This window comes from Anopheles merus, chromosome 2R (genome assembly GCF_017562075.2).
Source record: "Anopheles merus strain MAF chromosome 2R, AmerM5.1, whole genome shotgun sequence".
Taxonomy (NCBI): domain Eukaryota; kingdom Metazoa; phylum Arthropoda; class Insecta; order Diptera; family Culicidae; genus Anopheles; species Anopheles merus.
This window is the reverse complement of record NC_054082.1, coordinates 57376333-57400258: the sequence shown is the minus strand read 5'-3', so window position 1 is coordinate 57400258 and position 23926 is coordinate 57376333. Positions and strand designations below refer to the sequence as shown.

Here is a 23926-nt window from a genome sequence, read left to right as displayed (position 1 = left end):
AACAGCGTCGCGGTAGGTCAGTTTTTACTGACATGAGCCGAGGTGGAATAATACATCGATCGAACGGACTTTTCAGCACTTGATCGTCCAGGCGATCATAGAAACCTTTAGGAGGTTTCCCTTACTGGAAACGTTGGAGTTTAGAAGCCTTACCTTGGGTAGGGGGACATAACTAAACTCTTGAAATAAGTTGGAAGGCGAAGTATTAGGAAGTGTAACGTCCTATCTTGGCAGTCCGAACGAATCTGCCTTGCCACGGTCGGAATTGGTTTTATTTATACTCAATAAGTTTCGTACATTTGGTTTTGGAATGTGTTTTTGTCCTAATTAAAGGTTATTGATATGAGGTGCAATTTATACATTGTATCGGAAGTGAGGTGTCTATCAATTTGTGCCTATGCTGCACTTTTAGTGTTTTTACAAAGGTTCTGGAAAGTTTCAACTGTTCTAGCCAAAGAACGAGTGCGTTCGTTGCTCTTTGCCTACACTGCGCTTTTAGCAATAAGTTGCTATGCGTCTGCTTTGCTGCAGTAACGCTTGAATTGCTTATGCTGCGCGATTCGGTTGTTTTCGATAAAATGTGTCTCAATGGTTTTTTCTATGAACGGTATGGTCTAGGTATGTTGCTATGGAGTGGATTGATTTGCTGATGCAATATAATGACTGTGTTGCAATAATGTGATTTGACTTTACGGAGTGTGTTACAATGTGTCTATAGCTGATAGTGTGTATTATAATAAGTTCTGTATAGCAGATATGCTACAGTGGGCTTCATATGGGGGAACCAATAATGGTGACTGATTTTGCTAAAGGTTTTGTTAATGCCTAGGTGGCCAATTCGCTCGTGAGTATGTCTAATTACGTTGTCGACCATTTCCGAAGGGACATAAAATTGAGGTTGACCATCAGGTATGTCGCGATAGACAAGCCCATCTTGAAGTAAGAATCCGTCAACTTCTTCTGATTCTAACTGATGTTTGAGAGCTTCGATAGATGGGTCACGTGTCTGAGCTACTTGAAGCTGGAAGTCAAGGTCAATCTCACCGATGGCACCTACGGCTTCGGTGCGACTCAGTGCATCGACATGGGGCATAGAGGTACCTGAGTGATGACAGATGGTGTAATCGTAATTTTCCAGAAACAAGGACCACCTGGCAATCTTAGCGGAAGCATTACGGTTCTTAAGTGTTTCAACCAGGGAGTTGCAATCGGTAACTATTTTAATGGGGAGCCCATGAACATAAGTGTGGAAGCGCTTAAGAGCGTAAATGATGGAAAGAGTTTCAAGTTCATAGCTGTGTAACTTGGACTCATCTTTTGAAGTGGTTTTGGAAAAGTAAGCGACAGGGTGTAATTTATTGTCATCTTGTTTTTGAAGGAGTATGGCACCAAAACCAAAAGAACTTGCGTCACAGTGTAATTCGGTTTCCCGCTTTGGGTCGAAGATGGAAAGAACAGGGGAATGAACAAGTTTGTCACGTAGGGTTTGAAAAGCGTGTACGCAAGTTGAATCGAAATTAAATGCTTCATCCTTCTGAAGTAGTTTTGTCATAGGTTTGGCTATGCAAGAGAAGGAGGGAACAAAGCGTTGGAAATATGAAAACAACCCAAGGCAACGCCTAAGCTGCTTCAGGTTAGTGGGCATAGGGTAATTGGTAAGGGCTTGAATATGCCGATCACTAGGTTGAATTCCATTGAAATTAGCTTTGTAGCCCAAGTATTCTATTTCCTCGTGAGCAAATTTGCATTTATCAAGACGGAGTTCCAAATTGTTCTGCTTAATCTTTTCTAAGACAGATCTAAGAGTGGTAAGATGTGAGTTAAGATCGGTGGAAGCGATGATGATGTCATCAAGATAAACGACTACTCTGCCATCATCAATAAATTCTCTTAAAATAGAGTTGATAAAACGTTGGAATTCGAAAGGGGCGTTGCGGAGACCGAAGGGCATTTTCAAATATTCAAACTGACCGTCTGAGGTTACAAAAGAAGTGTAAGGGATGGATTCCTCACTCATTGGGACTTGGTGGAAACCGCTTTTTAAGTCTAGCAAACTAAAGAATCTTTTCCCACACAGATGCTCCAAACAAGTCTCGATAAGGGGTAGGGGGTAATTATCCCGAACGGTAATTTTGTTGAGGGGCCGGTAATCCACACACATACGGACTTCGTCGATTTTTTTCCTAACGAGAACTAATGCGGAAGCATAAGGAGAATTGCTAGGGCGGATGATGTTTTCTGCTAAGAGTTTATCAACGATCTGTTTCACCTGTTGTCTTTCGCCATAAGAAAGTCTACGCGGCTTAGTGAATATCGGTGTATCATGGGTAAGATTGATTTTCATTGGATGTACGAGTGGTTTAGTGTTTAAAATATATTTGAGGTATGAATTCTCGATAATAGAAAGAACAATTGAACGCTGCTCTAAGGATAGAGTATCTCCTAAATCCAGTTCATTTTCGGCTTCGATTACATCGAGCGAGCAAATACTCCTAATAGCATCTTCTAATTTTTCTGGAAGAGTTGTATCGACTTCTTCAAGTTCCGTCAACGGGGTTTTAGTAATACATGATTTTGAAAAAGATGAATAAGTAAGAGAAATGTTAAGAGAATTAAGTAAATCGCGACCAATAATGACAGGCCACGCAATTCCAGGTAGTATAATAAAAGAATGTCGAACAGAATGATCCCTAAACTGGATTGTGCAATTGATTCGTCCTCGAGAATAAAGTGGTCCCTTAACCATAGTGCAATATTCAGTTGTTGAAAGAGGTCCTAGCAGCCTAGCTGGTACTACTGCGTCACTGATGAAGCTCACAGGACTCCCTGTATCGAGAAGGGAACGAACGCGATGGAGGGTGGTACGCTTAGTAGAAGGGTGTAAAAATGTCAAACTCACCTCTTCGTTTGTGCCGAGAGTATCTTCCGAGCTAATACCGCCCTCAACAGTGGCGTTGGCCCGACGTTCAGGGCAATTGCGGTAGACGTGCCCAGTCTGGAAACAGCGGAAACATCCGCCGAGTGGGCGCTTCGGCTTGGAGCAGGCACTCTGAAGGTGTCCAAATCGGGAGCAGTTGAAGCGAATGGTGGTGTTGTTCGTCGAATCGGCATCATTAACGGCGTCACCGCCATTTTCATGAGGGTGATACAAAATGGCGGCCTCGGGATGGTTTGCGCAAGCGGAAACTGATGCCATGGCCGAGGTGGTGGGCTGCGCCGCACGGGGGGAACGAGCGACCAGCTCGAGAGAGGCGTAAAGTTGCCGAAGTTGTGTGACGGTGGCGGTATTCGGTACGTCGATGCCGGCTTCGAGGAGCGCCCGGCGAAATTCGTCTTTGCCTACCATTTTATGAAATGGCGTTATGTCACACGCACACACATACACAGACACACGTATACCGGCTGGTAATGCGGCTTGCAGGCGGTTTTGTAGGCGATTTTTTGTTGGTTATCCCACTTCTGAGATGTAACAACCAAGCGTTTTACGGTTGGCGGAAGGTTAATTGGCCGTTTTAATAAGATTTAGCACAATTCGGAAAAGCACACAAATAATTATACGCAGAAGTCAGTGGCTTACGTCTGTTCAGTTCAATGTCGCGCCAAGAAGACCCACTCGACAAACAAGTGCTCGAAATTGCATACAACTCCCTAATTTTGTGTCACCCAACCTTGGGATATGAAAAATTGAGGACGTTTTTGTTCGGACTGAGGGTAAAATTAGGGGATAAGAGAAAAGGCTTTTGCGAGTGTGTGAGTGTACGCGCGCCGACCTTGATTTATATGTATTGGTGAGGTACGAGGGTATTTATGTATGTAGTTGTGATATCAATTTTCTTTCGGCGCCAAATGAAATGTCACGTTTGAATTCAAAGAATTTAAGAGATTGTAATGTTCACTAGATTCACTTCGTGTAGAGCTCCTCATTGTTTGACAAAAAAGCTTAGCTGGTCGATATAGATTTGCATACACAAGGTAAAACAATACTCATAGGATACGTTTAAATACTCTATGAAACTCTATAAGATGAACTTTTTTAGATGGAGGACAAAAACAACAACGTGCCAGCACCAACTGATTTGGCAAAAGAATGTATGATTTTACGCCGAATGGTAGCTCAGCTAAAGGTCCAGAACGATGTAATGAATAACAAGCTCGATGTTCTGACCGGGATGATGCAACAACTGTTGGTGAATCAAAACACCTGCTTAAGCCTCACGGATAATACCCCTTCGCCAACCTTTTGCACAGTAGAATCCATTGAAGAGATGAATGCCCTGGAGGAGAAGCTGAAAAAAAAAGAGTACCATGATGAATTTGTGCAATGGGTGAAACAAAATATTGCAGAGGGCGATTTTAAACAACGTGCTTGTGACGCTCTACATTTGATCCTAGGGCCTAATATTTTACTGCAATGTTCGTGGACAGGAAGAGCAAAAGTAGGAGATAAAATACCTTTGTGTAAATATAAAAATATAGTACTAGTTATACAAGAATTAGGAGGAAATTGCTCGGATAAGATATTAAAAGATTGGATGCAGCTGAAATTAAATCATAGTGATAATTTAAAACGAAACAAATACATAAATAAGTCTAGTTGCCATAAGCCGAGATCAAGTAGTGTGTAAATAGTAGAAGATAAATAGATTATAGTTCTTAAAATTAGTGGGAGCTCTATTATAATCTAGATGAACTATTTAATTAGAATTAGAATATCAAACAAGAATTCAAATGAAATAATACTCACTTATTACAGTTGTGTAAATGCATTATACAAAATTACGAAATAAATCCTTGCTATGAGCAATGTTCCAAAGAGCTGTAAAAAAGTGATAAGATTGCATTATTACTGAATATATAGTAATTGATATAAAATGTAGAAATGAAACAATAAATGTGAACTTACTTTTTATCTGAAAAAAAAAGCGGAACTGTTGAGACTGGAAGAAATGCCATAGTAAGCGCAGTTGTCACGTAAGGGGATAGCTTTTCCTCGATGTATCCTCGTATGGGATGCGAAACACGTTGAGTAGTATTATAAAAAAATAGATGTTGGAGATTAGTGTTTGTACGGAATGATCAAAAGATACCATACGATCAATCAACTATTCTAATATTTTAGTTATAACTGTCGTGGATCTTACACTACTTATGGATCACAGGTTGATTGGATAATTTGTTTTAAAGATTGGCATTGTCATTAAAATGTAGTAATAAGTCCAAATTACCAAAAATAATTGTGTTTTTATAAAAAAGTATCAACAAACATGTAATGAATCCCTTGGTTTTGTCACTAATTTTTACAATTATTATTAAATGCATGTACTAGCGACAATTCGTGCTGATCTATCTGATCAAAACTATTTTATACTTTTATTATGATATACCCTCTTTGAAAATGTTATGTAATACATCGTCAACCTAAACCCTCTACATAATACATTATATGATATATTATATATACTATGATATACCCTCCACCACAAGTTTTGAAATAAACCCTTACCCTAAACCTTTGAAAAAACCAAAAACATTGTAATTTACACTAAGACAAAACATGTCACAAGTATGATTTTAAAATAAAAAATATGGTTAGTTTGGAAGAAAAGTGTGTAATAATGGAAAAAATAATACAGATGGAGGCATAGAATCTTGAAATTCATCAACATCAAAGTACACAAGAGGACGAGGGGGTAAATTAACGGCAACTAACTTACATTTAATAGACTTAAGGTCAAGTGTCACCATAGTAGATGGTGAATATGAATTTAGTTTATAAATGTTCAGTTCACTAGACTGTATCTCTACAAAAGATACATTATCTTTAAATGTAGCCGTAAAATATTTTTCCTTATCATCATACTTGATTCCAACGATAACCAAGGAATTCTGCGGAGAGATTTCTGCTCTCAAAAACTTCACTATACCATTTGATTTTGTTAAAAACCATTGATCCCGAAATTTTGGTTTTAAAACAAAGCTTTCAGTAACATGCACTCCACAGCCATCTATAGTCAAACAGGGATATTTCTTTTCTTTGGGACCATGATGCACATTAATTGAGGCATATAACTTGCATCTGCCCGCTACTTGTTCCACACATTTTGAACCTGTCTTAACATCTCGTTTAATAAACTGTAAAAAGTTTTCATAATCATAGGAAGACCAATCGTCCAATGGACCAAGTTCTTCAACGTCATCAAATACGTGGAGAAGATTGTGTACATTACTGCTCATATGGGTGCGACCATAGTACAGTGGGAAATCAACTACAAATTGTTGAAGCATTCTTTTTGCAAGCGGGTTTAAATGTTTATATACTGACGATGAGAAAATAGTTATGCCACAAAAGTAGAGCAAATAATGGTTAAAGCCCTCACGGTGCATAAAATCTTTATATATGACAGGGCTAATATAGTGTAGGAATGACCTAAATTCAGTTGCTTTCCAATACTGAAGAGTGTCAAGAGATCGAAATGGTCGATGTATTTCAGAAGGCAGTTTCGTTTTCATCAAAAAGTGAGAGGCATTTTTCTTGTGCTCACTAGACCATATTACAAAACTTAGAAATTTATGATGAAAAAGGCCGTACAAAAATTTACGAGTGTTGCCAATATCGATAAGATGAAGTCGGTCAGATGTGGGAAAACTTCTGATCATATCTAATCCATCAATCTCTTCTAAAGGAGATCGAATTTCTTTATGATGCTCTATATCGTGTCTTTGTCTAAAACTTTCATCTGTGCGTGGTGGAGCAGGTTGTGGTGAACAAAATATTACTTTGCGCTCCGGTTTTACAAACTCTCCAACGAGAGTACACTTCGTGCATCCATGTTTTGCCGGAAAGTACATTACCGATTTTATAAAGGCCCGCGCAGGGGTATCGGTGACAAAAGCCTTGGCAAAAATTTTTACAACTTTCTCTCCAAACAGCATGCCTATTACTTGCAAATTGTTTAATTCATCTACGAGCTGTCGCAAATAAGGCTCTAAGTCGGTCGGTTTTTTCTGACCACAAAATACACCTGCGATCATTACCGGGCAATCGGGAATTTCTTTTACTTTAAAAAGAATTGGCCAAAATTGTGTAGCACTACTTTTGAAGAGAGGAAGCCCATCAATAAAAATATGTAGCGAAAACTTATTTTTCTCTGGTACATGATTCCTAAAATAATTTCGAAGGCCAACTTCTATCCCTGAATACCACATTTGTCCACCTGCTATATGCTGAATCTCTTGGCTAACTTTAGGAATTTTAAGTAAAGTACGACCATCTTTAGGAAGTTCAGGATGACCAAATTTTCTCAAAATTGCTAGAAGCAAGTTGAGAAAGTTGCGAGAAAGATGACCCATTATTGCCAAATATCTTAAAGCTTCTTTCAAACTTTGAAAATCATTCAAATAGTTATAAGCGTCATACAAATCTTCAGTACAATCTTCCTGTTCATCTTCTATATCATCCAAATTATTTTCGTCAACAGTTGCAGTGCTGTCATTGTGAGTATTGATAGTATCTTCATCCAAGCTAAAGCTACACTCTACATTCCCACCTAAGTTGCTATCAGTACTATGCAATTCGTCTGTAAAGAAACAAAAGAGAAAAACAAAGCATTAGTTCAATTAAACACATATTTATGGCACAAATAGTAAGTTAACAATGCAATTAAATTAGCACCTTCCGTCAGCGATTAACGCATTAACACAGAGACACGACCTTCCATATGGCCCAGGCACAGGCTTAAACAGGTCAGGACAGTGGATCATCGGCATTTCGGAGGACGAGGAACACGTGTTGTTGGAGTGCCCGCGCTTTGCTGCAAAATCCAGAAGCTTATCGGCCATGGTTCATCAGGTTCGATTCGACGGACACCCTCCAACCTCACCTGTCGCGAGGTCGAGAACTGGAGCCATATCTACGAAGCTTCTAGGCGAATCACGGTTCAACTACAGGGAGCATGATACAATGAACGAGTTGCCCTGGCGTCGCAAATCATTGAGTAATACGAAGAGACACAACCTGAAACTGTTCGGCGCGTCCGCAACGAGCCACGCAACGCTAACCAACGAGAGGCAACGATGCGTTGTCGAGAGAAGCTTCGAGCCAGACTTCCTCCAACCCCACCAGCGTCACTGCAGATTGCGGCTGGTCACGGCGCGCTTCAGCAGCAACAGGCAGGGTTCAGGGAGATGATACGGAATCGCCAATAAACGATGAGAAACAAGCTGCTTTGGCCACGGATGTTGGTTTCAGCGCTGCCGAGGTACCCGCAGCGGTCTAGTTTAAAGTAGACAGCAAAGTAGCCTTCGAAAGTTGCTTTGCTGCAAGGAAGAAAGTCCTGCTAATGTATCGTTAAAGAACAAAACATCATCATGTCGCGATGGATATTTAGCTAATTCAAGTGCCTGTCTGTTTTTACCAAAAACAATTTAAAAAGCAAAAAAAAACTTATTTTTTGGATTCCACTGCCAACCAGAAAACGACGACGTGATTTCCTAAGTAAGGTTAAACATAAAAAACGTCATGATGCTATTGTGGGTGGCGGTGCAGAACCGATGCAAAAACGATGGCGGTGCAGAACCAAAAATTGTGATCGGAATATGAATCAACGTAGCTGCTGATTACCAATCAGCAATATACTATGACAAAATTCCGTTTTCCATGTAAATAGTACACTAAAAAACACAATATTAGTTACTTACTGAACATCCTGCTCGTCGATGCCGGAACCATGACAGGTGAGGAAGTCTCCATATTATTGATATCATTGTTTATTTCTCTCTCCACTTCTTCCATAAAGCGACGACGCTTCCGATATTGGGATGATCTTGAAGCCATTGCTGATGGTTCTCTCGTCAATAATCTGGATCTAAAACTGCACAAAATATAGATTAATACACTACTGCTTTGTTTTTCAAACACCGGCTCCTTTACACTTGTTTATCCTTTGCCGACGCACTTGCAATGTCAACCAATACATGCATACATTTGTAAGCCACTGTGTATATACATGGTAGCTGTGTTTATACCTTTTGATATGGATTGAAAATCGTTGTTGGTACCCAAGCAGAAAAACTCATCCGTGTGCTAAACAGAGATGGCAATATGAAATCTTGCAAGCAATTCAAGATACATGGGTGAAGTGTGGCAGAGCGGGTTGAGGAACCGGAGAAAAACTGCTCGAATTGTCCACGGGGGAGACTTTATTTTATGACAGTTCATCTAGCACACCGGGTGCTCCAGCAGTCAAGGTTGTCGCCCGGCCTCCGTCGTGCACCGACCAGCCGCGAAGGAGACTGGTCCTGGCGATGCCGTCGGCTTCCGTGCGGCAAATATATGCCCGCTGCCTTCCCGTGCTGTCGAAGCGGATGGACGAAGCGGACCCGCCGACCACGGTCTTGCACCAAGTGCCTCCCTCCCGCAGCGTCTTCACCGACAGAGATTCGCGCCTCACGGCTGCCTTCCAGCTAGTTGCCCCAAGCTTGCGGGGGCCTATGCGGACGGAAGGGGAATCCTGCCAATGTCGAACACCTTGGTCAGTTGACACGAGGGAACGAGCCCGGGTAGTAAAGGAGAGGATGGTGACCACGCCTTCTCGCCAAGTAGTGTCCAGTCAAGATTGCCTTGGGTAGGGTCTCGAAGGGAGTACAGGGCTTGTGTGGAACGGATCTAAATACTTTCGGAATAATCGGAAGTAATAGTCTCTTGCACAAAATTTCTCCTTTTGCTACTACCTATTTTATTTTTCTTCCACTGGAGTCGTTTACAAGCAACATGCTGCTCTAGCGATTGCCTAGAGCATTTTCCGCGAAAATATAATTATATTTAGTAAAACGTTTTTTCCGTATTTTAGTGTAATCCTGTTCTGGAACGTAAGAAGAAAATAGTAATCGCTACGCGGAATCGAACCAGGGTTCCTGTGCGCAAGTTTGCCAACTTGCGCTTGTTGCCGCGCAGCTCTGATGCATGTGTTCCGCAAGGAAACAGTTTTGTCGGCTTAGTAGTAGTGGTACTACTAAGCTCCGCCTACGCTCACCGTAGGCGCCTACGCATACGCTCACCGCCTACGCATACGCTCACTGGTACTCACGTCGCGTGAGCGACATCCTTCCCCTCGTAATCCAATCGCTTGGATTACCACCTTGAATCGTCATCCTTACTGCTGATTTGTTGTATCCTCCATTTTGTTTCGTTTCGTGATAAGGTATTGTGCCATACTAATCTTCCTTTTGGCTGGGTTTGTGATGAGCAAGTGCTCCTTATCCTTCACGTCTACCACTGCTATTTTAACCACTGGTCTAGTTAAAATTCCCTTTAAGGTATTCACCTCAACAGATCGGACCTGTCCATCCTTAGCAAGATGCACCTTATTCACCCGACCTTTTATCCAAGATCCTGGAGGAGCGTTGTCATCAGTCAGTACAACGACATCACCTTCATTCACTGGCACCACCTTATTGGTCCACTTATCCCTTTTTAGGAGCGTAGGCAGATACTCCCCCTTCCACTTGTCCCAGAATAGCTTCGCGTTATGCTGGACTAGTTTGAACTGCTTGTGGTCGATGCTGGAGGTTGAGAGCGTCCACGGCGGTATAGCGCTACCGCTTCGCCCTAAAAGGAAGTGAAAGGGTGTTAGTACTTCCTCCTCTTTGTTATCCACTGGTATATGAGTCAAGGGTCTTGAGTTTAATATAAACTCAATTTGCAGCAGCGTAGCGGTCAATCTTTCTGGCGACGGTTTGCGCAGCTTCCAGTCTTCCATCATCTGCCTCAGACCTTTTTTGATGGTCTGAATTTGCCTTTCCCATAGTCCGCCGAAGTGTGGTGCCGATGGAGGATTAAAGTGCCATTCTATCTGGAACTCACTGGCTGCTTCTCTTCCCATTCTATCGTTGATTTCCTTCGCTAGGTTGCGAAGTTCCTTCTCCGCACCAACGAAGTTAGTGCCATTGTCACTATACATGTGACTAACCTTCCCTCTTCTGTGTTGGAAATTTTTAAGGCACATGAGAAAGCTGTCTGTGTCGAGTTTCGGTGCTACCTCCAAATGTATGGCACGTGTGGACATACACACGAAAATCACTCCCCACCGTTTCTCAGTTGATCGGCGAACTGCTACTTCGAACGGTCCGAAATAATCGACTCCGCAGTGAGTAAATGGCGGGGTGTACGGTTTAACTCGGCAGTCTGGTACTGGTGCCATCATGGGTGCCACCGGCTTACAGGAGTGTAATATGCACCATTGGCAGCACTGCTTGACGTTATTAAGCGCCGCCCTTATGTTGATAATCCAAAACTCTTGCCTTAGCTCTGCTATTACCACATTGTCTGCTTGATGCATACACCTTTCGTGGCGATCGCGCACGATGAGTTTCGTCAAACGGTGCTTTTGTGGCAAGATAATAGGCAATCTTGCAGTCGATGGAATACACTCCGCATTGCAGAGTCGGCTATTGCTGCGCATTATTCCAACTTTGTCTAAAAATGGCGTCAGCGTTCGCAGTGAACTCGTCTTGCCCACCATTTCTCCCTTCTCTAAGCATTTTATTTCCTCTGGAAATGCTTCTCGCTGCGCCTTTTTGTAGAGGTACCCTTCAACTGCTTCTACGTCACTCATTCGAATAACTTTTGTGAATTTCTTTCTGTCTGCAACGTACTGCGAAAATTTTCGTAACATTAGACCGTGACGAACTAGCTTTTTCCATTCGGAGTAACGTTCTATGTTTAAAGGGTCAGCATTTTCCGAATGGCAGTTAACCACTTCTTCTTCCGTGGCCAATTCAGCCCTGCTCATAGGCCATTCATCCTCACCTTTTGTCAAGAATGCCGGTCCTGACAACCACATTTCTTGGTTGTTTGTAAGCTTCGTCGCTGCGTCTGCTGGATTTTCTCTAGTTGGTACCCAGCGCCACTGATTCATGGCCGTCGTTTCGAGAATTTCACTAACTCGATGGGTGACAAACGGATGGTATCGTCGCCTCCTATTTTTAATCCACGCAAGCGTCGTCTGCGAATCGCTCCAGTAATACATTCTTGTTACCTCCACCCTTAGCTCTTGCTTAACCGTGTTGGCCAACCGTGCCCCCAAAACTGCCGCTTGCAATTCCAGGCGTGGAATCGACAATTGCTTAATGGGCGCCACCCGAGCCTTTCCTGCTAGTAAATGGGTGACGGTGTTTGTTCCATCGAAGCTTCTCATATATACGCAGGCAGCAAATGCCTCGGTAGATGCATCTACGAACGTGTGTAGTTCACTGAAGATTGCACCTGCCGGCCTGATGCATCGTGGCACCTCTAGCTGATTTGCTTTCTCGATTAGTTTTATCCACTTGCCCCAGTCTTCCTTTAGATCGTCTGGTATCTCTTCATCCCAGCCGTTTACTGCCAGGTGGATTGGCCTAAGTAGGATTCTGCCATGAATAGCAATATGACTTATTAGCCCCAGAGGGTCATAAATGCTCATAACAAAGCTGAGAACTTCCCTTTTTGTTGGACTTCGGTTGGATTCCAATATATCGGTGCGCAGGTTCGAAAACTTTATCTTATAGCCTAGCGTATCGCTAGGGGTTTTCCAAAAAATTCCTAGCACCTTTTCATATGAGCCACTCTTCTCTTCAAAGAAAAGTTCTGTACTCTTTGTTTGCCTTCTTTCTTCTGGTAATCTCTGAAGTAGCTGACGCGAATTGCTAATAAAATTGCGGATATGGAACCCAGCTCGATCATGAACCGCAACTACTTGTTGACTGGTTTGTATTGCTTCGCTTTCTGTCGCAAAACTGTCGATATAATCGTCGACGTAATGTTGTTTTACGATCGCGTTGTATGCCCGTGGGTAATAATCCTTCAATCGAAGAGCGTTCTCATTTTTGACTGCTTGTGCACATGAGGGTGAACATGTAGCACCGAATGTCATAACCTGCATGACGTATACATCAGGCGCCTTCCGCTCATCACACCCACGCCATAGTATCCTTTGCGATTGCTGATCGTCCTGTCTCACCATAACCTGGTGAAACATTTCTTTTATGTCACCTGCTACAGCAATCTTTCCTTCTCTGAATCTCACGAGTATACCGAATAGCGACGTCGTTGCATCCGGACCTGCTAGAAGCTGAGAGTTTAGCGATACTCCTTCAATCTTAGCGGCGGCGTCAAACACCAATCGTGGCTTCGAATTCGGCTTGTTTTTGTTGCTGACGATGAAGTGCGGGAGATAGTAAATCTTTGAATCAATCTTCAACAATTCTGACGGCGTAAGCTTCCGAATGTAACCTTTTTTCTCGTAGTCTTTGAACGTTTGTAAGGCCCATTCCTTAAGGGCAGGTTGTTTGTCCAATTGTCGCTCTAGACTCTTAAGTCTACCCATCGCATTCGAAAAACTGTCAGGAAAGTTGACTTCATTCAACCTCCACAAGAGACCGATTTCATATCTGCCATCCTTAAACACCATTGTGTCTCTTATTATACGGTCCGCTCTCTCCTCTTCCTCACTGCTAACGAGCTTCACCGTAGTTTTTACTCCGAAATCTTCAGTCGAGAAGTATTTTTGCAACATCTCGTCCATACAATCTTCTTCCTTCAAAATCATCAATCGTTCCGGATGGTTTGAAGCTTCTACTCCTTCTTTTCCGAACACGACCCATCCAAGCTTCGTCTTGATCGCGACTGGTTCGTTCGGTAGTCCCGCCTTCCAGGCAGTCGGTAGTATCAGATGGCTATTGTTCAACCCAATTAAAATCATTGGACGAGCGTAGCTATAGCTTTCGATCGGAGCATCTAGGAGGTGACTATATTCCTTTGTTAGCCTCGTTGCGTCTAGTGATTGCACGGGGAGGTTTAAACGCTTGACGGTACGCACGTCTTCCATCGAGTATTCCTGTTCCGAGCTTCCTTGTATTCTGAGTTTTACTCTTCTACTGAAACTCTCACAGCTCTCAATGTCCCCTGTCCATTTCATAGTGAGTGGATCTCGCACACCTTCGAGTTTCATCCGTTTCGCCATACTTTCTTCTAATAGTGTCACTGATGATCCGGCATCGAGAAACGCGTATGTCTTGATTTTTGTCGAGCCGTTTCGCAACGTTACTGGTACTATCTGGTAATAGATACACTTTTTTGGTGCTGCTCCGTGGTGATGAACACCTTGTTCGGGAACGTGTTGTACCTCTCTCCTCGTGTCATGCATAATTGAGTGGTGTCTTTGGTTGCAACCATTCACCCCGCAACCCTTCCATAGTCGACAATCTCTTATTTGGTGATTTGTGTACTTTAAACAACCGTGGCAAATACCTGCCTTTCTAACGATCGTCCATTTTGCACCAATATCTCGTTCGCAAAATATGGAACAATCTATTAGCCAATGATCGCCCTTGCAGTCTGAACACAATTTCCTCTGCTTCCGAATGCTCTCTCGGTTAATTGGGCGGTTTTTTGTGTCATCTCCGTGCATCAATACCCTTTCACGGCCAGGTAGTGAGGTTATGCGGCGAATTTTTCGCGCCGCTGTCTTCAGCCAGTCATTTACATCTTCCAATGTAACGTCGTCTCTCACGCTGTCTTTATAATCAAGCCATTTTTCCTGGTACGTCATGTCTAGTTTTGTTATTATATCATCGATCAGTCTTGCGTCGTTCAGGTATGACGTACACTTTAGTACGATCATGTTGGTAACCAGATTATCAATGGCGTTTGATAATTCCGGTATTTTTGTTGCATGATCAACACGTACCTTCATCACATCCTTCAACAATTCCCTGTACACCAGTTCAGGTCTACCGAAGCTTTCTTCTAGCCTATCGATTATCGCAGCCACATTTTTCGAATCGAGTAGCAGTGGTCTTATGCATTTCGCGGCTTCGCCTCGCACATATCGTTGGATTCTGTGGAGATTCTCCAGCTCAGTAAATCTACCTTGTTTGGTAGTTTCCGTTAGGGTTTGCTTAAAGAACGGCCAATCTCTCGGCCTTCCGTCGAACACAGGAAGTTCGACCAGTTCGTCTTTTTTACAGCTGGCGTGGTGGTGGTTTTTGGCTCACCCTGCAGCATTTTCAATGCTTCCACAAGCTGCAATATTAGCGATTGCTCGAGCGCTATCTTCGTTCCCGCTACCGGCTCGTTTGCCTTCGAAGGCCCCGGAACTTCTTCCATTGGGCGCTTATCGCATTCAACACACAAAAATGGCTCGCTTTCCGTCGGTAACTTGGATAGCTTTGCACAGCCCAAGTGGAACCAGGTGTCGCAGTCATCACACTGCACCATTTGGTCCAATTCATCTTTCCTCGTGCATAACCTGCACGCCCCGTTCGGGTTTACTACAAAGAGCTTTCCCGAACTCTTTCCTCTCGTCTCCATATCAGCGGCTGCGATTCGTCGCTCTGGTCTTCTCTTCTCTTCCTCTATCTGCTGAACCAGATTGAGCCAATCGTCTCACGTCGCTGCCTGTTGCTGCCGAGTTGCCACCAGTCGGTTCACGCGATGGTACTTGTCCGCAGGCCAGATAACGCGATCACTTGGCGCGTTCTTTCGCCTTCCGGAAAACCTGCTCGAACGTCCACCGGTCCGATGGAAGCACTTCCTCGAAGCACCCTTGCGCCTTGATACAGTCCGTATCTGTACGCCTCACGATGTAGAATCTAGCGGTTGCTAGTCCTCTCTGGAGCCACCAATGTCGCCCGGCCTCCGTCGTGCACCGACCAGCCGCGAAGGAGACTGGTCCTGGCGATGCCGTCGGCTTCCGTGCGGCAAATATATGCCCGCTGCCTTCCCGTGCTGTCGAAGCGGATGGACGAAGCGGACCCGCCGACCACGGTCTTGCACCAAGTGCCTCCCTCCCGCAGCGTCTTCACCGACAGAGATTCGCGCCTCACGGCTGCCTTCCAGCTAGTTGCCCCAAGCTTGCGGGGGCCTATGCGGACGGAAGGGGAATCCTGCCAATGTCGAACACCTTGGTCAGTTGACACGAGGGAACGAGCCCGGGTAGTAAAGGAGAGGATGGTGACCACGCCTTCTCGCCAAGTAGTGTCCAGTCAAGATTGCCTTGGGTAGGGTCTCGAAGGGAGTACAGGGCTTGTGTGGAACGGATCTAAATACTTTCGGAATAATCGGAAGTAATAGTCTCTTGCACAAAATTTCTCCTTTTGCTACTACCTATTTTATTTTTCTTCCACTGGAGTCGTTTACAAGCAACATGCTGCTCTAGCGATTGCCTAGAGCATTTTCCGCGAAAATATAATTATATTTAGTAAAACGTTTTTTCCGTATTTTAGTGTAATCCTGTTCTGGAACGTAAGAAGAAAATAGTAATCGCTACGCGGAATCGAACCAGGGTTCCTGTGCGCAAGTTTGCCAACTTGCGCTTGTTGCCGCGCAGCTCTGATGCATGTGTTCCGCAAGGAAACAGTTTTGTCGGCTTAGTAGTAGTGGTACTACTAAGCTCCGCCTACGCTCACCGTAGGCGCCTACGCATACGCTCACCGCCTACGCATACGCTCACTGGTACTCACGTCGCGTGAGCGACAAAGGTATAATGCGTATATACCGCTGCGTTTGGGGTTCGGGTTGAGTGCACAGTGGGCGATATTAGTCCGGACGTTACACACGTTAAGTTTGTTTTCAAGATAGAGCGGGAGTGCGTAAAAAGCGAAGCTTAACCCGAAGGCGCGCCCGAAATTGACAGACGTCAAAACGCGGTTGGCGAGGTAGCGCAATAATTCCCAACAGCAGGTTGGACCATACATAACACTTAAAGTGATGCACTGCTAGATATATTGCTGATAATTCTTGATCGTAAGTACTATACCGCAGCTGCGCTTTATCAATTTTTTTACAAAAGAATCCCAGGGGTTGAACGTTTCCCTCCACAATTTGATGTAATACAGCACCAGCGGCAATATTTGAGGCATCAACCCAAAGAGAAAGCTCAGCAGATTTAGCAGGATGAGATAATAAGGTGGCTTGTGCGAGTTGTTGTTTATATTGATCAAAAGCTGCAAGAGTGTTGTCAGTCCAGGACAAAGGAGAGCAGTCGTTTCGTTTATTTCCCGGATCATGTTCAATAATAGAATTTGAGCTTCAATGGCATGCGGAATGAACCTTCGATAAAAATTGATTTTTGCCAGGATTCGTTTAAGTTCCTTTACTGTCGAAGGAAGGTTAAAGTTTTGGATGGCAGGTAGGCGATCAGGTAATGGGCGAATTCTTCCAGCAGATACAGCGTTACCCAAGAAATTGGGCTTATCGCGACCAAATTCACATGTTTAGAGACCATGTTTAGAGGTCTAGCCCAATTGCTGCTTGATGGACGACATATTCCCAATTTCATCAAAAGTTCGAATTCGTTACGGGCTGCTTCGAATTTTTCTGGTGAAAGTCTTAGAGTTCTAGCATATAGTTCTAGTTCTAGCAAGCTGGCCAGTCGTTTCAATTCTATGCATAACAGAAGACTTAGTTGTTGCACCCACAGGGGCGAGGTGTGTTATTTGTGGAAATTCAGTTAGAAACTCTACATATGGCGACGCCGCGGAAAAAGTTTTCAGCGAAATGTCAATATCTCTGGTAAGAAAACCATGTGGCTCTAAATTGGTAGTGTTGTCTATACGGCGGCCACGTTTTAAGTCAATAAGAAGATCAAACTTCCGTAAAAAGTCTGCTCCGATGATACCCGTTGAGACATCAGCAATGAGAAACCACCACACAAATTCACGACAAAGGCCGAGGTTTACTTTCAGAAACACTTCACCGTATGCTTCAATAGCAGTTCCATTAGCGGCAAACAATTGGACGGACGAAGGCTTTACTCTGGCTGATTTTGATCTTTTTGAAACGACGGAAACATCCGCTCCGGTATCGATAAGAAATTGCATATTAGTAGAACAATCTGCAATTTTCAGTCAACAGATTGTGGCTGCCGAAGAAAGTTCGCCATTTTCCTCTACAGCATCAGCAGAGTAGCGTCATTGCTGGCTGGAAGAAGGCCAATTACCTACGGAGCAAGGTGCACGACATACTCTAGCATTACTTCCGTAAGTACGATGATACCAGCATGGCCCATTTGATGTGTCTCTAGCGAGATCAGCATCCGTGCTACGTGCGCGGGAACGGGATCGACCTTGGGGGTTATTAGGATGAATCTTGTCGAGTCGTTTCGATTATTCGTCGATTGCCAATTTAAGATCCTGAATCTGTTAGTCACTCGATGTTACATTGAGAGCAGTTGTAGTTGTTTCCTGACCGATAGAGCTAATATTTCACAGGCTCATAGATTCGACAATAGCATCAGCTATAGTCGTCTTGTCAGCGGCATCACCACGCGAAGCCATTACTGCTGCTTGGGCGTGAGCAGGAAGTCGAGCTGCCCATAAGTCTAGCAGCAAAGTGTCCCCTAGAGAATCGCCAGCAACTCACTTCATCTCGTTAAAAATATGGCTAGGCTTTAAATCTCCAAGGGGCATTTCAGACAACACACGATGCAAACGCCGCTGCTGGCTGTCAGCGAAATATTCCGTCAGCTTTGATTTAATGTATGCGTATTTTCCACTAGTTGGAGTATTCTCGACAATTGTGCGAAGTTCACCAAGTTTCTGCGGGGGTACCTGAGCCATGGCGATATTGTACCGTTGAGAGTCATGTTGGGCAGTGATTCCAGATGCAGCAAACCAAAACTCGAGGGACATAAAATATGCGTCAATGTTGGTGTCGGCCATAACTGGTGGGTTAAGACGCGAGATAGCAATTGCTGCAACAGCCGCGGATGTTACACTTTCACCAGCATAAACATGCTGAGCACACGGTACAGGTGCGTTCTCGTTCTTTATTGTTTGTATTCGTTCGTAGTTGTGAAAAATATTGACGGATCACATCGGGGTCACCACTTTAGCGTTTAGTTCAATTATCTTTATTTTGCTTTTCACAAATCGGTCTGCTCTCAAAATGGGCGCCAAACAGGATGGTCGTTCACGCAAAGGAATTCTGACAGCTCTCTTGATGACAGCTCGTACTCTGCGTACCACGCGAACTGCACAGTGAGCAAGGATAATGTATTTAGAACAAGGACCGTAAAGATATCAGGTCAAGTTATAAGCCCATTTTGACAGCTAGGTGGAAGAAGAATCGACGAAGAAAAGTGACAGTTAGTTTTCCGCGTTTGGCGAACGCTTCAAGTTCTCGAAGGAAAATTTCCATTTTAAATCACGGGCTGTGTTCTAATAAACTAAAATATTCACCCAAATTGATCTCCACCAAATATTGACCATCCAAAACGTAAACAATCCATCAATACATATACAAGCGGAAAACCATCTGTCAAAATCGGAGCCCAGGGGGGGGGATCGCCAAAAGCGCTATAACTACACCTCATTATACATTCCACCTTGATTTAGAAGGTTGATTTTTATCGCTTTTGCTGGGCGACATTGTGGGGGACATCTGTCACTCTCTGCATATAAATTTCATTACCCCGCACCAGCCCTCCCCGATTTTTATACCGGAGCCCCCGGAACAGATAAGTCAAGTCGAGAAATGTCATTTTACTCTGAACAACTTCACGTTGTCATTTATAACACCTTGACAGTGAGCTGCTACAACCGTTTTAACCTTTAAGTTGGCACCCGGATACCCGGGTATTTTTTTCAACTTCAAACTGCAATAACTTTTGATTCATTGCTTTTATTGACCTGAGATTTTCCGTAGCCTCCCAACTTTTAATTTATGATTTTTTGGTGCATAAGTTGTAATTTTAAACAGCCTGTAAGAATTTTATTTTGATTTTTTTCAAACTTTACCACGTAAGTTGGCAAACAGCATACCCGGGTATTCCTTACATTTTGTATGGAGAATGACGTTTCTCTTCATCCTCTTTTCGTATTGTGCTTATTTTCGAGTCAAATTCAAGCGATTCCAAATTTCAATTTGACCGTTATTTTTATAATAAAATGAAAAAACTTAATGAATAAATGAAATAGAAGAGAATATATGGTCGGCATTACTTGCTTACAGCATTAAAATATAGAAAGCATTGTTTTCCTATGAAAATCGTTAATGTTTTGCATCCAAACGTGTGGAATACCCGGGTATGCCGGTTGCCAACTTACGTGTGTAAATCTGGTTGCCAACTCTACGGTTTACAGAATGTTGGTGATGTTGCTGACGGTTGCGACGATCGCGCAACTGATTAAGGCTGCGCTCTGGCACCAATAGAACACGACATCCGACTCGAACAAACCCATATAATCATATGGAGGTGCACTGTCAGACACAAACAAACAAACAAGACAAACATGTCAAATCCCATACATATTTCATGTTCGATGTCGTGTTCGATTGGTGCTAGAGCGCCGGGTAACGTGGCTGCGTATAATCCTCTTATCAATCGTATGGACGGTGTATATAACAGTCCCGATGCGTTTGACAATTGTGCCAGCTACCCAGGTCCACCCATTGCGCGTATATCGTTTAGCGTAGACTGCATCAGGTGAACAAAACTGTCTCAGGCGGTTGGTTGTACACACAGCAGTATTTCTTGAGGGCGGCGGTTTGGCAGCTCCTTGGAATGCATAACATGATTTTACCCAGTTAACTATGTCTACCTCTAGGGATGGCCAATAGAAATAAATGCGAGCTAAGGCCCCCCCCCCCCCCCCCCCGGCAGGCAATTGACAGCTAAACTGACGGCGCCGGAGGAGGACAAACAGGCGCCCAACCGTGCATGGCTCAGGCGCCCAACGGAAGACATAATTGGGCGGGGGGGGGGGGGTACGGATAAAACGGACCTACCGTTCTTTCGTGTATTGTTTACATTCGCTTATCCGTATATTTCTTTCATTCGGGTTGTATATCAACACAGCTTTTTTTCATTTGACCGTTACTTTATTGAAAATTAATTATTCTAAAAATACACTATTACACTATACAAACCTTATTCAGTGAACGAAAACGTTTTTCACGGAGATTTGCAGCATTCACCTGTAATTAAATTAAAACATAAAACATAAAATAAGTAAAGAAAGTTATTTGCGTTTCACATAAATTAAGCGTTGAGAATGCAATACATTACCATTAACCTTTGTTTCTATGACCAAAAATACACCCTCATCTTTATGACCACCTACCCGGGTAGGTAATACATTTTATAAGGGAATTTGTAATTTTATTGGTCAAAAAATTTCTTGTTTAACTTATTCTATGCAGCTATAATAACAATACTTGTTTTCATGTTATAAATTTATGAAGTATGGCTTTCAGTTACATAAATTGAATGCAAAGCAATTAGTTCAACTGACACTAATACACCGCCATGTCTTCCCGACTGTCGGGGCAATCATTTATTCTATGTGACTTTAGAAGAATATTAAGAGCTAGAAAACTTTTGGAATAGATTCTATAAATATAACTACATGCATTGCTATACATATCATTACAAAATTAGCGACTAATTCAAACCAAAATCCTTTATTGTATGTATTACCTACCCGGGTAGGTGGTTATAGAAGTAAGGGGTAAAAGTTGATTTTATTTTTTAAAGCTCATTTAAAAAAATTGAAATTTTTTGAATTTTTTACCACTTTTTTAAAACATGTTTCTCTAGGCATTCTAATTTTTTTGGATCGATTCGATAATCCAGTAAAAAGTTATAATAAAAAGAATAAGCAAAACATACCCGGGTAGGTGGTTATAGAAATGAAGGTTAATTATGAGAAATCAAAACAAATTGTTTGTCTCATTGAACATGTTCAAACAATTTGTTGTCGTCATAGAGGACTAAGCCAGCTTCATCGTTTTGGCAGCATTCCGTTACCCAGATGTGATTGTCCTTCGTGATGAAGTGTAACTAACCGACCGTACATGGTGTGGCATTGATGAGAACGGTTTATCTGAAACTAAAGAAAGAAGAATAATATAAGTCAAGTGCATTTCATGCTGATCGTTCGATAGATCGCTGATAGATTTGGGCGCGGTTGTTGCGTACCTGTGGGCCCGGCATGTTTTTACACTCTCGGAACGTACCTCTGTGGCCCAAACATCTTTGCTAGCATTTTCAGAGCGCAAGTATCACCTTGCAATCATAACGCGTCTACCACGTCCATTCGTTCGGCGTACGTTTGCTCCAGGTGGTTGGTGTCCGCTTGCGCTTGCTCAAATATGCTGCGCTTCGTACGGCAGCTGTAATTCTCACAGCACAGTTGAAATAGACAATATAAGAGAAAAATATTGTTAGTGGAGCGCAATCTATGTAAACCATTAATTTTAATTATATTGCTTTAATCGTCAATTTGTCTTTCTATTAGGCCGCAAATACACGACGCGCGTTTCCGCACCCGCGGAAACCACAGCAACCGGATCATCACAGCAACCGTCAACTTGTACTGCTGCGCCATCATTGGTACAGGTTGCTGATGCTCTACCGCAGGAATCAGGCATGAAGATCGGTAGACAACAGGCATTGACGGGATCTGCAGTACCATCGATTGTATCGCTTGCCGAAGTTCATGCTCCGAAGAATCAGCGTGGTATGATGACCGCTGTTGTAAGACAACATTTACCCACCAGTACTTCTGCATCGGTGATAGCGGCTGCTGGAGGATCTGTTTGTATTGTGAGTCGTACACCAGCCAAAATGATCAGCGTTAATGTTCAAAAACCATCAACGAGTACTGCTATATCTGAGCAATCTGTTACCCGTGTTCCTAGCCGCATCCGTCCGCCAGGCAAGATATTTGATGGTGGTAACCAAGTGCCATCGACAAGCACCGGTACATCGTACATGACGACTGAACGAGCAAATGGTCCTGTTGTAATAAATTTGCCTGAAAATATAACCAGGAAAAGTTATCAGAAACCGTCAACAAGTTCTGCTACGTTTTCTGTGTACGAACTTGTGCTGCCTTCGACGCCAATAATGATGATCACTGACGATGAACACCAGGCTTCAGCAGGAGCAAATCAAGCAGTCTTTTCAATTACTTCTACAGAGTATTCTGGAAGCTGCTACCTTCGTTGTCGGATGCATTCTATAATACTGAACCCTATGAAGGGTATAAGAAGAAATGCGGAGAGTTTAGCAATTTAAAAAATCGGAAATGAACAACAGTTTGATGCATTTTTATCAAAAATAGCTGGAGATGATTTTGCATTTAGCAGTTATACTTAAATAATAGATGCAAATATCAGCAGCCAGGATGCCAACAATAGGATGCATGAGGCTTTAGACGTGATGTTTGATAGGACTTTTCTTGCACGGTGTAGCTGGGAAGGATCGTCAGGAAAAAATAGCTTTTAGTAACTACCCAAATACAGTGCTTATTTAAGTCTATCGCCACAAACCACGTGGGAATAGACGTAGATATAGAATATGATAAAGAATATTTAAAAAGAAAACTGATACATGCACCGGCAAGAGTAAACATGCAGGGAAATGTTAAAAAAAGCTGCCATAGAAGGAAGAAATAAACATTTATTTTGTTAAATTGCTCTACCTATTTATAGTTGCTGTTTATATATTACATATTATTTATTGATAAACACATTGCTTTTCCATTTTTATTAATTGCAATGTCCTATTGATACTATATTTATCAATCACCTTTTATCTATTCTTTTCTAATTATACAAATTAAATGAAAAATTGCACCTTTTATTGTACCTATCACACAGCTAGTGGTACGTAATACACATTTGCTTTGGTAGCTTTCCGGGCCAATGCTTGTTTAAGATAAAAAATGTAAAATGGCTCTTGGTTTCATTTTGCAAATCACTAACAGCCATCGCGGTTTTGCTCTCATCATTTATTGTACTTTATTGCCCACTGTCAACCGTTTGACCGAGGAGGAACAACGTTAACGATATTCCGGAGAAAAAAATAATGCTGTTGCATCTTAATAGATATAAACAAAGTGCGTTAACAGTAATAACACGATTACACGACGACAATACGAACGT

At 42.8% G+C, this 23926-nt stretch overlaps 2 protein-coding genes across 8 annotated transcripts; both read right to left on the bottom strand.

Annotated features, from left to right (window-relative positions):
• Positions 1-4921: 4921 nt before the first annotated feature.
• On the bottom strand, positions 4922-9129 carry LOC121603589. 7 transcript variants are annotated; one of them, XM_041932561.1, is made up of 5 exons: positions 8930-9129; positions 8698-8870; positions 7881-8316; positions 7673-7811; positions 4922-7577 (listed from the first exon to the last, which is right to left on the bottom strand). In XM_041932561.1, exon 5 carries the CDS (start codon positions 7348-7350, stop codon positions 5590-5592), a length of 1761 nt encoding a protein of 586 aa, XP_041788495.1. In that variant the 5' UTR covers positions 7351-7577; positions 7673-7811; positions 7881-8316; positions 8698-8870; positions 8930-9129; the 3' UTR covers positions 4922-5589. The 7 variants fall into 7 exon arrangements, with proteins under 7 accessions (XP_041788495.1, XP_041788497.1, XP_041788493.1 ...); XM_041932563.1 differs by having other exon boundaries at positions 7673-7941; positions 8015-8316; XM_041932559.1 differs by having other exon boundaries at positions 7673-8336.
• Positions 9130-22210: 13081 nt separating this feature from the next.
• Positions 22211-22788, bottom strand: LOC121603594. Its single transcript, XM_041932569.1, has 2 exons — positions 22667-22788; positions 22211-22572 (listed from the first exon to the last, which is right to left on the bottom strand). The coding sequence occupies exons 1-2, from the start codon at positions 22751-22753 to the stop codon at positions 22249-22251; spliced, it is 411 nt and encodes a 136-aa protein (XP_041788503.1). The 5' UTR covers positions 22754-22788; the 3' UTR covers positions 22211-22248.
• Positions 22789-23926: the final 1138 nt, after the last annotated feature.

Coding starts and splice junctions, on each gene's coding strand:
- LOC121603589 (XM_041932556.1), bottom strand. CDS start 8,979: ATGCATGTATTGGTTGACATTGCAAGTGCGTCGGCAAAGGATAAACAA. Junction 8,871..8,929: donor TCGGCAAAGGATAAACAAGT/GTAAAGGAGCCG, acceptor TATTTTGTGCAG/TTTTAGATCCAGATTATTGA. Junction 7,578..8,697: donor ATCGACGAGCAGGATGTTCA/GTAAGTAACTAA, acceptor GTTTCTTTACAG/ACGAATTGCATAGTACTGAT.
- LOC121603594 (XM_041932569.1), bottom strand. CDS start 22,753: ATGTACGATGTACCGGTGCTTGTCGATGGCACTTGGTTACCACCATCA. Junction 22,573..22,666: donor GGATGCGGCTAGGAACACGG/GTAACAGATTGC, acceptor CAATACAAACAG/ATCCTCCAGCAGCCGCTATC.